The sequence below is a fragment of the Acipenser ruthenus genome, chromosome 1 (genome assembly GCF_902713425.1).
Source record: "Acipenser ruthenus chromosome 1, fAciRut3.2 maternal haplotype, whole genome shotgun sequence".
Lineage (NCBI taxonomy): Eukaryota > Metazoa > Chordata > Actinopteri > Acipenseriformes > Acipenseridae > Acipenser > Acipenser ruthenus.
Window position 1 is genome coordinate 33542357 of NC_081189.1, and position 18556 is coordinate 33560912.

Consider the following 18556-nt stretch of genomic DNA (forward strand, 5'->3'; position numbering starts at 1 on the left):
GTCCCTATGTTGTCAGTGTTCCACAAGCATTCCGTAATGACCTCATAAATAGCATGTCTTATTGATGCTGATAAGCAGACAATCTGGTGGTCACACAATAAATTGCTTCAATTTGGCAACCAGAATACAGTATCCCTAATGTAATAAAGTATGCAAGTACAATGATGACTTCTAAAATGATTTAAATGTATTAAGACTGTGGGCCCGATTTTCATGAATGGGCAGTGGTGGCGCTGGTGCTGTTCATGCACTTTAGGACCATGCAAGGATGTTGGTTGTCAGTGGATCTCGTGTCGATGTTAAAAGGGCAAGTGATCACAGAAGATAGGTGAAATAAACCAAAATACAAATATAAGGATATGCAGCACCACATTTGTATTTAACAGTTGCAATTGTAGACATTGCTTTAATCATTTGTATCTTAATGAACTTTTTGAACAACACAGCTTAATTAATTTTGCAATTCAGTTAGCTAAACACTATGGCATTGTTACATTAGGAAAACAAACATTATCCATTTCTAGAAACGCACAAAAAAAGCTTAAAAAAAACCCCAACCTTACAGCCATTTAAAAATATTTTACAGTAATATCACCATAGTGATAACCCCCCTGTTGTTGTGATGCATGAAAACAAACCATATATGAGAAGGGTTATGAGAACAGCTGAGGCTTTAGGAGAGCGGCAACACGCTGGGCTGGGCTGGGCTGCTGTCAATCGTAGTTCAGGTCACAGCGCCCTTTAAAAAAAAAGGGTTTTTGTTTTGTTTTTTTAATTATGTATGTATGTATGTATGTGTGTATGTATGTTTGTGTTATTATTATTGTTCTGTTGTGCTTTTCATTCTCGTTTCTGTGTCCCTGAGCAATTGCCATGTACATAACTTTTTGGTTACAAACGTATGGAAGGCCATCTGGGTCAAAAATGTGTTATATAGTACACGTTCTCATTTGACTTTAGTATGTGTTGTAATTCTAATTACTATGCATACTAATTTGGTCAATCAGATTGCTGAAAATGAACCAATGAATTTAAAGAAAATACAGTACCGGTAGTAATAATTCAGTAAATGTAATCCAAAAGTCACCTTACAAGTGTTGAAAGATCTCACATTGAATCTAGTATTAGCTATGGTAACTCAGTATTATAGTATAAAATTGAAATAAATATAATTAGAAAATAAAAAAAAACGATTGTGTACATTGTCAATACAAACTGAATCGTGTCATGGTCAACATTCACTGCCATCCATATTACAGCAAAGCAGGACTGAAATTCTTTCCTTTTCTCTTTCCAGCCATACTTGCATGCTGTTGCAGTCAGTGCTGTTTTTTTCAAACTGTAAACCTGGCACTGCATACAGGGATTAAATAGCCAAGGTACAGTACAGGGGTACTCGCTCAGTAACGAGGTGCAAACAGCCGATTGGTCGATCTGTCAAGCTTTTACTACAGTAAAGTGCTGCCTTTTGTATTGAAATCTATGTGAATGGCAAGGTATCGTGATGAAAACAGCTGATTGGTGGATTAGTAAGAGCGATTACTACCGTATAAGCAGTACGTTTGTTATTTAAATCTACGTCAATGGCACATAATGAGATCCAAACAGATGAGTTTGCCCAAAATATACGGTGTGCTTACCACGGTATAAACGATGCCTTTGTTACTGAAATCAATGGGAACGGCAAACGCTATTTGTCTGATATAAACGGCTGCCCGAAATAACCCTGTACGGTGTAAGTGGTGGATATTGTACTACTAAAAATACAAACGCAGTATAATCAAGTTTATTTTATATTAAGTCACAACAAACCCTATACACAATAATCATGGTGAGTCTCGTAGGCAAACACCACACATTAAAGTACTGTAGCGGTGGGGCAGCCGTGCCCAGACAACAGGCAACTTGGACTGTATCAGAGAATGGAGGGGAGAGATGGGAATGTCCTGCATAAATGTTAAGTGTGAGTCTGTGTTAGAATATGTGGCAAGTGTGTGCTATTCTCTCTCTTTTACGTGGGTGCCATCTTGATTATCCCGCTGCTGCCTGTTTTCAGCGGGTGTGTGTTGTCTCTCTCTTCTATCTCTCTTTTACGTGGGTGCCGTCTTGACTAACCCGCTCGCGGCTGTTTACTTTTGTGTGTGTGTGTGTGTCAGAGCGGAGTGTCATGTCATTGAATGGGGAGGAGGAACCGACCACCAGAGCCAATGGCATGCTGTGTTTTGAATGAACCAATGGTGTGAGACATGGGTGGAGCTATGAAAAAAAAATGGGCACTGCGCTGCCAGCTGGTTTTGGGGTGTGTGAGCAGTCTAAGGAAGAGCTAAAGACCATTTACTGAAGGAGAGCGCTGAAAGTGAGCATTTGAAAGCATTAATAAAAACATCAGTTGTAACTGCTTTTGACTGCACGCTGTCTCCGGTGTTTCAATTCGTCCTGCTACGAACCCGCTTAAGGCTGAACGCTACACTGGTGCCAGAAGTAAAGTGGGATCTAAATGGAGAACATGGAAGACACCCGACGTGTTCCACAGGAAAAAGCAGACCCAGAGCCCGAGGCCGCAGTCGGGAGCAGACAGTAGACACTGTCTTGCCTGAAGGTGACGCCGGTGATCACTGGAGAGCAGTGAGGGAGAGACCTCTGGATGGCAGATCCAGACACATGTACCTGTTCATCTCATGTATGCAGTATTCTGCCTTTGCTTTATCCTATTTGTTAAAGAATTAAAATGCATTATAGAAAGCACAAATCCTGAATTGAAGCTGAACATTTATTCAAAATAAGTGCACCAATTCTTAATCCACCATATATTGAAATTCACTTTCTTGTGGAATCAAACGCCCTATTTTACATGTCAGTGAAATGTGAACTGAATCATTTATTTTACCTCCCTTTCATCTTCAGTTTTATTCCTTCATTGTTTAATTATTTTACCATGACTAGACAAATGTTAGAACGCATGGGTGCAATAGAAAAAATATACAATAATTATATTTCAGATTTAAATGGCACTTTAGATATTGGCCATTGAATCATAAATATTGAATTATTTGTTTCATTTATTTTTCATTTCCACTCCAGATTGTATCACTGTTTGAGCTTTGGCAGTGAAAAGCTGATCCCTTTTCCATTAAGCCTGGGGATATTCCATTGAACACTTTCATTTTGTAGCATTCTCTGGAATTTACAGCCAGCCAAGACAGTAATAAGAACCATAATTTCTTCCATATCCCATGCTGTTTTGTTAATATTTTTGAATTTCCCAAAACCCCACCGCATTTAAATGATATTGGATTATTTGTGAATGCACTCTGTGGTGTGCAACTGTGTGAAAGCATTTCATTTATTCCATGATGCATTGCCACTGTTTGAAAATCTAGCTAGTTTCCAAACCAACCCAAATTAGTATTTGTGTGTCATCTCATGCATAGAAAATAATCACCTGGAAAAACATTTCTCCAGTTGTGACAATTGTCCAGCAGGAAGACATTTTTTTTCTGCACAGAAACTTCACACAGCACCCATCAATATGATCTAGGACTCCACCAAAAATATTTCCATCTCCATGAAATGATTGTGACATTGCTTTTCTTTGATAAATGTGTCTGTGGTTTAGTGTGACATTCCTAATGCAAAAAAGGACACCAATTAAGACACTCTTTGAATATATACTGGTATAATGCAATGTAAGTATAATCATTTTTGGTCACTGATGAAATTCAAATTTTGGGTTCCAATAGTATTAGTAGTAAGGTACACCGCTCCCCTTTATAAGGTGGCCTTTTATACTGCGATACAGATTATAAGGCAGTATGGTCATGGCTCCCAGTTGCTTCATAATGCCATTACACTAACACTAGTATTCTCGTTATAAGACGGAACACAAACAACACTGTCTCTTAACTATGGCTTCCGACTATAGCGTTATAAAGGGGGATTTAAATAAACTGAAGCTGTTGTAAACAGATTTATTTCACAAAACTAATTCCAGGATGTTATTTCATGAGCAGTTTTTATAGCAACAGCAAGAGACAACAAATATTTTTTTGACCTGAATTTGCTTCTCTGCCAAATGGCCATACTCCTCTGTGTTACAGAAATAAAGAATCCATAATGGAATATGTGTCTTTTTTCTTATATCCTAGACTTTCCAATGGAAAAAACATTATGGAAATGTTTTCTTACATGAAAAAGTTAAGAAAAATACACAATAACTTTGTAATTCTGGTAATTGTGTATTACGAAGTGTACCTTATGCTTGGGGCGGAATCTTCAATAACACCGCGTTTCTTCAATAACATCGTTACTAATTAACTATGGGTCTGGATGTGCCAGAGAAAATTAAATAAATAAATATGCCTCAAGGCACTTTTCGGTTTAAGATAAAAAAATTGACAATTCCATGAGTGGCAATATATAATATGCATTTTTCTTTTAGACTTTCAAAGGATTATAATGAAATGGTTTCAATTCAAATTCTTAAGTGTTCCCCTCATATTCTGTTTTCCTTTCAATACTTAAATGACTTTTAATTGATTTCAGGCCTACTGTCTCTGTTCTCGCCCTTATTGGAAGCAAGTGGTAAATGTTTTTTACAGAAAAGTTTGAGTTCATATTTAAAGGGCTATACGTCTACAGTGTATTACTTTAATTAAAAAATAGTTTTTGCATTCTTTCAGGACGTAGGATGTGACTATGCAATCGACTCCAATGCTGTTGAAGATCGCTGTGGGGTGTGTCTTGGAGATGGTTCTGGCTGTCAGACTGTGACAAAGATGTTTGATGCAAGTGAAGGGTCAGGTATGGTTACTTTTTTGCCATTAGGGAGAGCTTTTCACCTTTTTTTCAGTTTAAAGCTGTGCATATGAATTAGAATGAAGTTGTAATGGATTTCTTATGAACCCCTTGGAGCCCAATTATTTCAAGTCGTGTTTTATTCAGGTTAGGTAAACAAGTTTAAGTAAATCACAATACATATACATTTTTGCCCAGAGAAGAGCTAACCGGAGTTTATATGCAACATTTAAAAAAAAATAAAATCAAAAAAACGTAAAACCTATCTGCATTTTAAAAAAAAGGATGAGAATCTCCCATGTATGGCAGTGCGATCTATCCTGCAGCATCCAGCCAGAACATCGTCAACAAAGGCAAGTGCAACCAGGCCACCCCTTCCCATGCTTTCTACTTGCTTTCTCTATCCTCAGCTCTCACTCAGTTTAAACCGAAATTAACATGGTTTTCTGTGAAGATTGCTCTGCTCCTCTTTCTCCATCTTTCATGAGGATAAAATGCTTAATGTGTGCTATGCCTACTAACGGGTCAAACGCTACTCCTAATTGGGAATCAAACGCAGGTCAACATCTGGGTAAAAAAAAAAACAGAGCTTCACCGGCAAACAACGGCAACAGCTCCAGACCCTCTGTTTCTACTTCAGTTGCCACCCCTCTTATTCCAGCAATGGATAAAGATGTATTTTCGAATTCCCACAGAACAGGCTGAACAAAGGGATGCAGCGCAAGCAGCGAAAACCCCCGCTAGCTATACCTGAGGCATCAGCAATGGCACTGCCACCATCCACAGAAGCAAGTCCAGTCGCGGGCTCATACCCTACACCACTGTCTTTTCTGTCATCAGCACCTCAGAAGGGGACAACTTTGAGGGTTTCCCCTTTCATCCTGACGTTTAGAAAACCATGGAAACCATATTGCAAAAATATGAAGCAACACAAGCATCTCTTTCATGGCAAAAACAGTTCTATTTGGGTCTGACATGAAGTCAGAACTGGCACAACTGAAGGAAACCAAACAAGCCCTATAAAAACGAGGGACTAAAACATTCCCTTCTGGTCGCCAGGGGGTGCCTTGTTTCCCCAAGCCCTCCGCTTCCCAGGCAAAACCAGAAGTGGACCAGCATATCACCCTGACATTTCTCCACCAAACCCTACCCCAACCAATCATCTCTCCCACCTACCCTTTGGGGGCAGAGTATCTCAGCTAAATCCATCTCAAGAACTGACTTTCCTGGGCACCACCCTCAACACAAGGCTAAACAAAGTCAGACTAACAGGTCGAATACCAGCGCAACACTCCCTGGCAAGCCATTTCAAGCAAGACACAAAACAATCGTCCAAAGCCTTCCAAACCCTCCTTGGCCACATAGGCTCAGTTATACACTTTCCTGCACCTGAGACACCTTCAATGGTGCCTCTTAGCTTCTTCCAGACACAATGAAAATACAAGTTACCACAAGCAGAAATGGATGCAACTTGATTGAATTAGTCAACCATGCTTTCACAAGGTATACCACTGGAAGAAAACAACTGCCACAAAATTCTCTACACAGATGCCTCCCTGACAGACTGGGTGGTCCAAGTACCTCCAGTTACAAGGAAAATGGTCACTGCATCAAAGGGTGCATCACATCAACTATAAGAAACTCTTATCAATCTACTCACTGTGAAACACTACAAGGCAACCTTACACAGCCAGGACATCCACAGTAGTCAAGTACATAAACCACCAAGGAGGCACAAAATCCCGGCAGCTCTGCAAACTGACAATAAAGATGTGGTCGTGGTGCAGACAGCATAAAATCCCTCTCCTACTATGTATTCAGCACCCAAAAATACACACCAACAGGTCAACAGATGTTGACACCTGTGACCATAGTGTTCATGGCCTCGGGGGTGGTCCATGACTGCGTCACAGGCTTGTCGGGTCTTTAGGAGGTAAATACCCATGCGGTAATGATTACGTTTTTATTTCAGGGAACCAAGGTTATGATAATAAGCTAACATTTTTGTGCATTTTGACAGCCTACAAGGTTGTATTTTATATTTAGTTCATACAGCATACATGCCAGATACACATTTATAAGGCTTAAGTTTCCCAGGCAGCATAGTGGTTAAGAAAATCACATTAGTTAATCTGTTGTACTGTATTAGTATGATTATCTAGTGTTTTTTTTTTCTCCCCATGTCTCCTGCTGGATGCAGAAATATCTAAGTGGTTCAAAGATTCTTGTCAATTTACTTTTCTCTGAGAGACTTATCATAGCTGTGTGTGAATCATCTGACTTTACCAATTGAAACACAGTACTCTATAACAAGAAGCTATAATCCTGCTGAAAAAGCATGCAAATCGAAAAGCTCCTTAAGATCTAAAAGCTGAGCTGTAATTTATTGCTGGAATATATCCATGCAGGAGATGAAAAACAGGTAAAAAGATCAAGTCTAGTCTGTGAGACGCCCCTCTAGGCACATAGATCCAGCTAGGCTATGGAGATAATCCCCTTCTGTTTTAGCATGAAAACTGCATTTTATACATTTTTCTTGTCTGACTTGTAGTCTATCAGCACCACTGAAGGTTATGTTGGCCTGACCTCAGGACACCACTGATGTTGCAGGTCTTTTTAGCAGCTACTTGTCTAGTATTCTTGATTATTTCCAACATGTTATCTGTTAAAGGCATGGAGAAACCGCTGCAGCATGTGATCATAGAGTGGTTAGAGACATCTGCAGTGCAGGAATGTGTACTGGAAGGCTAAAGGTCTGATCAGATTGTTTCAGAACAAAGACAACGCAGTCAAGGCTATCGCTTGCTTCCCGAAATGCTTGCCCTAAACCTGCATACAGGGGGTGTCTTTGTTTCATTTTAAAGGTAATGTAATGGGAGCCAAAAGTTGCAGAAAGCCATGGCTGTAGTTGCATTTTAGATTTTCTTGACCTCAGTAAAACCACAATTTTAGAAATGGATAAATATTTAATCTACAGTGAACATTTGTGTAGAATAAAATAGCTAATTCTTTGAAAAATAAAATAAAAAAGCACTGTACTGTAATACCACCTTGTGTCAAATGGATTTAAAAAGCAATTTCAAGCAATTGAAGCAATAGAAGCAAACACTGTATAGGAAACATGCCCTTTCATTAAAAAAAAATAAAACTCTTTGTAGTTCTTAAAGGTTATCTCCACACCTTTGATTGAACTTTTCAATAATAATGAGACAAAACAGCTGCCTGTTAATTCGTATTTCAAATACAAAAATAAAAAAACATGCTTTCCCTAACAGGTGTAACATTATCTTGCTTATGCCAGTGGTGCTATGTACAAATTGATATGCTTTTTTAACATGGAGATTTGGATGTGTTTTTCACTTATTAAACACCAAGATGACACCAAAAGATATCATAAGATGAAAGGTTGCAGCTTTAGAGGAGTCTGTTAATGCAAGCCTGATGAGTTGTGAAGGCTAGTTAGTCTTCGATTCTTTTAATTAAAGGGTAACTCCAAAATATTTTTTACTTATTATTTTATCTCATTATTATTTTGTTAACAGAAATCAATATATTGTTCAATGCTTGTATCTTTGTAAACAAAGTGTTATATATTAAAATGTAAATGGCGCTGGTTTTTAGACCAACAACCATGTAAATCAATAGAATAGAACCAAATGGTTCTATTCAAATTCATGAGCTGTTTCCTTTTAGGGTACGTCGACGTGGGCTTGATTCCGAAGGGTGCGAGGGATATAGTAGTGATAGAGGTCGAGGAATCTGGAAACTTCTTGGCCTTGAGGAGTGAAGATCCAGAGAAGTATCACCTGAATGGCCAATTCATTATCCAGTGGAATGGAGAATATAAAGCAGCTGGAACAACTTTTTTCTATGAGAGAAGTGGGAACCTGGAGAACCTGACTTCACCAGGACCAACTAAGGAGCCTGTGTGGTTACAGGTACAGTACTACATTGTACACATGGATTACTGTGGCTGTGAAATCAATGAACATGATCACCTTGGGAATGTGACCTTTCTCTCAAGGATTTTTTGTTTGTTTGTTTGTTTGTTTAATGATAATTTTATGATATACAAGTATGTGCCATTTTCTTCCATCTAAATGCAATGAACTGATATAGTATGTATATGAAGGTGGACACAACATAAATATAGTTACTGTTATAGAGGTTTTACCATTATGAACCTTTTTATCCAATCAATACAAATAGATTTACAAACATTAGTCCTGGAAATGAGCTCTAAATCACAGGAAAGTCACCTCTAACATTCCCTTTAACAATTCAGAATAGATGACTTCGCTTTCCCCTTGCCTCATTGTTATAAAAGCAACTACATGTTCAGTATGTCTGTAATGAAACTCCTTGTCATGAATAGCTACTGAGAAACTGTTGTTGATGTGATTTTTTTCCACAATAACAATGTTTTTCTCTCAGAATGACACAGTGGCAAGGGGGTATGTAAACTGGATTGCCAACTACATACCAAGGTTCTTTCCCCTGGAGTGGACAGCCAGATACAGTTTACAATAATGTATAGCATTTTAGTAAAGAGACACCAAGTAACTATAGTTTAAAACTGAACAGTAATTGTGGAACACTACAGCATTGAGCCACTCAGCTGTTTCCATTTTCTCACATACGGCTGCCAGACTCTCTTTGGCAAGACATTCAGCCCTTACCAAAATGGTAGGGCTGGCACACTAACACATACCCTACATATAAATGCCTACAGTATGTCCTTTTGTAATTAGAAAATAAAATACTCTATCCATTCCGTTCTAGCTGCTTTTTCAGGAGAGAAACCTGGGAGTGAAATATGAGTACACTATAAAAAAACACCAGAAAAAAGAAAATGAGGTTGAAGAACCGGAGTATATATGGAAGTATGGAGCCTGGACTGACTGCACTGCCACTTGCGGGACAGGTAACTTAAAAAAACATATATACATACATACATACATATATATATATATATATATATATATATATATATATATATATATATATATATATATATATATATAATATTTTTTGATAGTGGAGGGATCAGTCTGTATGTCATGTAATTTATGTGATTTATATATGCATTGAGAGAGAGAGAGATTAGAGCTTATCCAACAGTTATGAAACATCGAATCATGGTTCACTTAAATTGAGTTTCTTTTAAATTGAATTCAAATATGTTTGTTTGGTTCACTTGCAACTTCTTCCAGACTATAGAGTTCTGTTGGTTTCACATTGCACTTTTCCAAACACACTCGGCTCTCTTGCTGATTACTAGAGCAGAAGTTCTCTCTGGAAAATCTTTTTTCGTCATGTACAACATGGAGAATACTTTGTGCTGTGCTGTTGTCATTTCATATTTTTCCTATGACTTTTGCCTTGTGGCAGTTTTGCTATTCTGCTTAACGAACGCACATGCTGCAATAGTAAATCTCAAACTGGTATTGGCATCATTTCATTGAATAGCCCCGGATTGCGCCAGTTAGTAAATCAGCCCCACAGTTTTTTTTTGTGATATGCTGTTGTGTACATGTAACATTATAGTGTTCTCGTTTGATGTGTATGTGTCATTGTATTGTATTGTGTGTGTGTGTGTGTGTGTGTGTTTTTGACAAGCCCATGCTCTGCGTATGTGTGACAGTGGCGATTCATATTGCAAAAGCTAAAAAGGAGAAAAGTGAAAAATGTACCGAGTCCACCATTTCAAGTGATCAAACTAACTAGATGTGAAAGTACCCTAAAAGTTAACTGCCAGTGCTGCCTGTCATCTATTTAAGAAATGGGAGGCTTTAACTAGTTTAGCAATTAAGCCGATTTTTTTCAAACACTTTTTCTGCAATTTCAACAGTAGTATGAATGACCTAAGGTTGTACTGTGAAGTAACATTTAGATAATAATGAACATAAAAAACAGTGCTGTTTGTTTATAGTTGACCTTTTATAAACTTCCTACACACAATATTAATTTAATTGTTTTTCAGCAGAATGCACTAAATGTAGTTAACATTTGGAACATCTGTTCAAGAGGCAGACAATGCAGAGAAATATAATGAAAAATTAAATTAAAAATACATGCTGTTAAATTGAGAGAAGCATGGAGAATGAGATTAATCAGATCTGAGTTGAGTTGTCAATTTAGAAAGAAAATGATTGTTGATTTTCTGTGTGAGCATTTTCTAGATGGAGGCGACTGTGTTTTTTCTTGGAGTTTGTACTCACCATGTCCTTGTTATTAAGGTTGAGTTCACCGTGGGTTCATTACAAACTGTCTCAGTTCAGTTACTTTGGTTTGAAACAATTAATCAGTTTGCTTGCTGTTCACTCTTCCCTGGAAGCAAATGTACTGAGTTTGTTTGGGCATGTAATGGAGTTCAGTTTTTAAAAAAAAAAATTAATTTCTGTGTTTTTTTCAGGTCTGCCTTCATTTGTGTTCACATTGAAATTTGCAAGTGAGCTCAGTTCATTTGTGTTATGATTAGTGGACTGGATGTTTACACTATATAAGGATTGTGGTTTCATTGACTATATTTATTAATGAAGTCTTAGTCCTGCAATATGTATTCCCCTAAATATAACATGTATTAATAAAGTGATTCAAGACTTATGATACCGATATTAAACAGAATGTAGACAGAATATTCAACAAGGTTTAGGCAGAGTTAATTGGCTCCAAATAAGACAGATTCATTGGTTCCAAATAAGACAGATTAACAAACACTTTGCGACGTAGCCAGGCCTGTCGGGAGCACAGGTTGTCAACCAGGCGGGTACAGCAGCAGGTAGAGCCATGGCAACTGTGCAGTGACGTCTGGGCCACCATGGGGAGTGGAGCAGGAGACCAGGTGACCAATTGTGCCTGGTGGTGCAGCGACCTGGGAGTCAGGCCTAGTGACCAGAGGAGCCTGGGTTGAGAGAACTAGCTCACAGGTGCCTGAATGTTGCACAGGGATGGTGGTCGGGCTGTGGTGATTGTGATCTCCTCGACTGCTCCTCCTTCCCCTCTGATTCTCGGTTCTCGGGGTGACACCAGCTCCTCCCCCTCTGATACTGTATACGGCAGTGGCTCCTCCCCTCGGGCTCTGGAGACGGCAGGCTCCTCCCCCTATGGCACTGGAGACGTAAGCGGCCCCTCCCCTTTTGGCTCTGGAGATGGTGGCAGCTTCTCTCCTTTTCGCTCTGGAGACGACAGCAGCATTGGCAGTAGCTTAACTGGGCTGCTGCGCCAGACGAAAGCGATCTGGGTAGCGTAAAAGAAAAGTCTCCTGGGTGGCGAAGAGATATTGGCCCCTCTAGCAAACACCAGAGAGACGGAGTGAAGGGGGGATAGGTATACCTTGAATGCGTTGGAAAAGTTTGATTTATTTTACCAGCTGCCTTGTCAGCCAGCTGTATTGATGATGGAGAAATGAGAAGAGGTCTGGTCCATGGAGATGAGGGAGTAGATGCGCAGCTGGAGGAACCCCTTGGTTACAATTATTCACATATTTTTTTAAAGAACAAAATTGTATAAGCGTGCTGAGCAAGTTAACAGCAGAGTAACTTATTAGGATGTGTTAGTGCCATTCAAAAATTAAATAAACAATCTTATGGATTTGGATTATGTGAATTCAAAATGAATTACTTTTGAAGTGCATACAATATTAGGTATTATTCTTGTGATATTCAGTCGGAATTCATTATAAATTTCCAGCCATCATTTTAAAGTGTTACCTTTATATTTGTACATTTTAGACTTATTGTTTTCATGCTACTGTAAATGTATAACGAGAAATTACAATAATGTCCTTAAATATTTTGCTGGTGTACAATAGTTAGTCAAGTAATATCAAGTGATGAAACAAGTTATTTATACAACTTTAATTGCATTTTGGCAGCTCGTCATGAGTGAGAACCCAAAAGCGCTTGTAAAAAGACACTTAATGCAAATGAACGTAATTACTTACAAATCATTACCCGGTGTTGAAATTCGATGTGTCTACTTTAATTGATCTGACTGCTGTTGTGTAGTCAATAGAAGGTGTTGTGCACCTATAGAGGTTTCTGAGTAGTATTCTTTAAATTCAATCTGTGATCATTTATTTTATATTATCTAGTAAATTAATTTGTAATTGTTTCTCATCTGGTTTACAACATTGCATTTATAGAGCATAACTCATTAAAGGAACTACACAATCAACTGACATGTATTCATACTGAGAATAGCAACCCCACATGCAATTCATGTCCACCCATTGGCTAGTGATCCAATTCATCTTTTGACACACTTTTTTTTTAAAAGCTTTTCTACACAACATAATCCATCAAACTATAAACTAATTAAAATTGGCCTGGTGTACAAACAGAAATGTGATATATCCTCATTTTGTCCATAGATAAAACAGCATTGCACACAACATGAGTCTGAAAATCCAAACAACTTTATCATTTTAATGAGATTGTTGTTCGTTCAGTGTATCTTAATTTAAAAATGTGCTGAAACACCCTACTGTGTCAAGATGGCTATTCTCTAGCAGTCTATTGTAAACTTAAGCATACAAGGTGAACTTTCTTTAATTAAAGCAGAGAAAAGTCTAACACAATAACACAGAAGTTTGCAATCCAAAACGTTTTCTAAATTGAATTGTACCCCAAGTGTTCACTGAAGTGTTCATTTATAATTTTTGTTTCAGTGTTTACCAGAAGTAAAATAAATCTGATGGTAAAATTATAAACAGCATTATTCAGAGTTCACTGAAAGCATTACTGTGTGATTGATCTAGCTGACGGGACTTTTCACTCTTAAACATGATAACGCTTTTCTTCAGGCATTTGCCGGTAAATCTCAAGAATAACCCGGTGCCTTTGGCTAATGACCTAATGCCTCGCTTTCGCACATTGTAAGGCTTCAGGAGTCCTGTGTGTCCTAAATGATTTAATTTGCATTTAACAGAATGTTATTTTTCAGCAAACTACTTCGCATTTGGAGCATATCCTTCAACACCATACGTAAATTTACCAGAATGTTTGTTGTTCTACAATGTTGGTCAGTATCATGTTGAACTAATTTAAATTGCTCAATTGTGCATTACCGTAGGCTCATTAATGATTATTTGGTTAATGGAAAATGTGCATGGACAAATAAATATATTGGTCAACATTAATGTTTTTTGTTAGTGGAACATTGATATGCAGAAATGCATATATTGTTCAACATCAATATTTTTTGTTAATGGAAAATGTGTATGCAGAAATAAATACATTCTTCGACATTAATGATTGTTTTGTTATTTTATAATTTATATGCACGAATAAATAAATTATTCGATGATATGCCTGCATTTACCAATACGCTTTGGTAAATTATAAGATTAACCTGTAAATGTGTGAAAAACAATCTATTTCTTCATAAATTCTGACATTTACCACCTTATTTGGTAAATGTTGACTTATCAATATCTAATTACTGTATATGATGAAAAAGTGATCAATCCAATCTGAAATAAGGGCAGCAGTGTGGAGTAGTGGTTAGGGCTCTGGACTCTTGACTGGAGGGTCGTGGGTTCAAACCCAATTGGGGGGACACTGCTGCTGTACTCTTGAGCAAGGTACTTTACTTATTATTATTTGTTTATTTAGCAGACGCCTTTATCCAAGGCGACTTACAGAGACTAGGGTGTGTGAACTATGCATCAGCTGCAGAGTCACTTACAAATACGTCTCACCCGAAAGACGGAGCACAAGGAGGTTAAGTGAATTGCTCAGGGTCACACAATGAGTCGGTGGCTGAGGTGGGAGTTGAACTGGGGACCTCCTGTTTACAAGTCCTTTTCTTTAACCACTGGACCACACTGCCTCCTATTGCTCCAGTAAAAACCCAACTGTATAAATGGGTAATTGTATGTAAAAAATATGTAACAATTGTAAGGGCATCTGCTAAGAAATAAATAATAATATTCAGCAGTATTAGAGATATCATAGGTCAATAGAGTCTACAATGATTAATATCAGTACAACTCTAATCCTAAAATGTCTATTGTGGGATGGCCACAGCATGCTTTCTGTTTAAAAGTGAATAATGTTTCATATATATAATTACAAAATAGTTTTTAGGTCCTCATTAAAAAAACAGGGACCTTTATGCACTGATTGTGCCAGTCCATTCATCTGTTTGGCACTCTACATGGTGAGCACGGTAACTGTTTTGATTTTGGATCAATTTTCACCAAACCTTTATCATAGCATCTGATAGACATTTTGGTTGCATGCATAGCTATAATCTGATAAACTCTCAATATTATAACAAATAGTGCACTGGTTAATAGACCTGCAGGTAAAGATAAGTATAAATATATATGGGGAAAACTTCAGTTTTATCAAACTAACAATTTTTAACAAAACATGAGTTCAGATATTCTTTACTGCAGGGCAATGTTAATGATTGGCTTGATTTGCAGGGTTATTATTAGGCATGGACTGTGTTTTAGTATTTGTTTCTCGTAACCACAAGAACAAGTGTAAAAACTACTGTAGGTCTGTTATAAAACATCACATAAAGGCATTATATTTCATGTGTAGCTTTTCTTTATCTCCCAGTTCTTACTAGGTTAATACAGTATGCATATTTTATTCATTCTATGCATAAAGTATGTCAAACATATTATTGTGGTCAGTGTTCTCAGATTTCTCAGAAGCCTTAACAAAACCATTAGATTGTGTTGTGGTTATGTGGACACTGCCAGGAGATTTAGTGTCAGATCATTCAGTTTCATTTGGTTTCTGATTTTCAGGAGTTCAACGACAGCCTGTCAGATGCATAGAGAAGGGGAGTGGGGTGGTGGAAGAGACATTGTGTAACCCAGAAACACGCCCTGAAGGCAGGCAGAAGAAGTGCAAAAACCAGGACTGCCCAGCACGGTGAGGCTAAATCAGAAATAAGTATTCAAAGACTTCAGAGATCAGTTGTGTATTGTTATTATCAAGCTTTTTAGTTATTTAAAATTGCTGTTGCATTTGTTATATATATAGACTATGTTGCCATGGAAACAGAATGCAATATTGCAAAAATGTATCCTTGTAATCTGCATATGCATTTGTAAGTACATGCAAATAATATAATCCTTATATCATGATACTCCCTGGTCAGCAGCTTCATTTTAAAATAAACTGTCGCCATTATCATTCACTACAAGAAGCACAGGCCTGTACAATGGAGAAGAAATAATACATTCAAAGTAAATATATAGAAATTCAACCAAACAATGACAAGAACTCCGAAACAATGGCTTGGTTTACATGTGGTTTGGAAACTCCATTGCTGTGAGAATGTTACGTAGTAGCACATATCACTCATATGCCTCATACTATAGTGTGCAGCCAAAAAATGGTACAGCTAAAAAAGGAGGGTAAATCATTTTCTCACACTAAAAAGCAGCGCAAATTGGCCAAAAATGACGGCCGTACCATATGTTCACGAGACTTCAGCAGTGAAGATCCCGTTTTGTGACATGACCTTGCGCAACGTTTTATGATAACTAAAGGTCGTACCAAGCAATTATTTATTAACAACCGAGATCTGCTGAAAGTAACCCTGGCAAGCTTCTATGACCAAACTGAAAAATTAAATACAATGAAAAAACACTTGCTGATATAAATCACAAAAAGTCGTATTTGCATGCAGTGGGAAAACCAAGAGAAGTTCACCATATGCCTGAAAAAGTCTTGGACAAACATCTTTCGAATTTCATCTTGTCAGTAAAAAAAGAAAAATGGGGAAGACTTTGAACAATGTGTTTATTTTTAATTTATTATTTCTTCTTCTGTGCTTATTGTAGCGAGAGCAATAATGGTGGTGTTTCATTTTAATGTTAATCACCTTTGTATGCTTTAAGAAATATAGGACATATGGGTACGAAAATGTTCTTATGATGCAATAATACATGTCTAATAATGCATATTATGGTGTGATATTCTGACCCATACATTATTCTATCTATATTGAATGAACACATTTTTGTCTTCCCATTATACTACTGTATAATGAATTGTCTCCCTTTTGCAGGTGGTGGGTTGGGGAGTGGCAGGCCTGTTCCATGACCTGTGGTCCTTCTGGTCTCAAGAAGCGCACAGTCTTTTGTATTCGAACAGTTGGGGCTGAAGAACAGGCACTGCCGCCTTCAGAGTGCAGGCACCTACTCAAGCCAAAGCCCCAGGTGCCATGCAATAGAGATGTGCTGTGCAGCTCACATTGGATTGTGGATAACTGGAGCGAGGTAAGAATCTGTTACGGAACCTTGTTAAATTCTAGACAGTTTTTTGTAAATTCCAAGAATTATGTAAATAGATTTATGTTAAGTTGAAGTGTAAGTTAAATTTTAGCACTAAAAAAAAACAACTTTGTATTAAAGCATGGAAAAAGCATTGTAAAAATGGGAACCCAGTAAACAGTAAAATTACCATGCTTTTATGGAGTAGTTTGAGAAATTCTCACTCTTTATGTAATTAACATAATGGGAGATGTTTAACCCTAAAGCACTTGCATCGTAATGGGTAAAGGGGGGTCAGTACAAGAACGAGAATGCTGTATATCTCACACATTATTTAATGTACACAAAAAAAACAGCAATGCAGAAAACTAGAAAAAGCTTACTAAAATAATAGAAGCCACTAAAAGTTAAGGAGGCTGAAGTAAAACGTTTTACTTGCAGCAGCTTTCTACAAATAATTATGCAATATTTTCTTAGATGCCTGGAGCTAAAAAAGATATCCAACATTATTTCACAAATAACCTCAGCATCATATTTATTTCATGCAAAAGAAGCGTACAGCATTGGTAACATTGGTAACTTTTTAGTCGGCCTCTAACATTTTCACTGTCTGTCTTTCTCCTGCAAATGGAAAATCTCCACAGGCAAGAGCCTCAGGTTGTTGAGAGTCTTCTAGCCTGAAGCATAAACACATTTGTTTCCAAGAGTCATGAGGGACACTTATGGTTTAAACTTTAAATTTTAAAAACAGAGTCGCTATAGCGTGAATATAAAGTATTTTACCACTTAGATTAACCCAAAGTAAGCTAAAGTGGAATTTTGAATATAGTGAGAACTGGTTAGGCCAAACATAGAAACTGTTTCTATAGAAACTGAAACACCACTAATGCATTACCAGAATACAGCAGAAATACTGTAGACACTACTCGAAATAATTAAAGGATATTTAGAGACCTGTGTATTAAGATGTTTTAAATCTTCAAATCCTGTATTGAAGTTATGTTTTACGCCCCTCTAGCGTCATTGGGCGTTGTTTCAATAAAAACGTGTAATGTTTTATATACACATACAGAAAATTTCGCGAGCAAGAAATGTTTGCTAATTTCGCATTTATTAAAAATCTGCAAAATTAGTGTGCCGTGAAATATATTATTCATACACGTGCCGTACATTAAAAGAAAAAGAAGAGCAAACATTTATTGCAGCAAAAATGTAGCTTGAAGGCCATTAGCGAAATTAAGTTGCATCAAAAATATCCAGTTTTACAGTATCTAAATATCAGTGTTTATAGACAGTAGACAAGGTAAACCTGATATTTTAAACTATTTAAAACTTATGGTCAGAGATGCTCATTTATACACATGTAGCGCCCTCTGGTGGGTGTGGAATAAAACCATATTTGGTGATTCATTTATCTGTTAAATATAGATTCAAAATCCCTTCAAAAGGTTTGGCCAAAAACAATTCAAGTGGTTTCTAATTTATATATATATATATATATATATATATATATATATA

General features: G+C 37.3%; 1 protein-coding gene across 1 annotated transcript in view; it reads left to right on the forward strand.

Moving 5' to 3' along the window:
• LOC117421012 (A disintegrin and metalloproteinase with thrombospondin motifs 12-like) overlaps positions 1-18556 on the forward strand; it is a 142117-nt gene that overhangs the window by 95217 nt on the left and 28344 nt on the right. The window contains exons 14-18 of the mRNA XM_034034852.3: positions 4680-4800; positions 8488-8732; positions 9577-9718; positions 15563-15689; positions 16834-17044. Of these exons, the coding sequence (XP_033890743.3) occupies positions 4680-4800; positions 8488-8732; positions 9577-9718; positions 15563-15689; positions 16834-17044 (846 nt within the window). The remainder of the gene's footprint in view (positions 1-4679; positions 4801-8487; positions 8733-9576; positions 9719-15562; positions 15690-16833; positions 17045-18556) is intronic.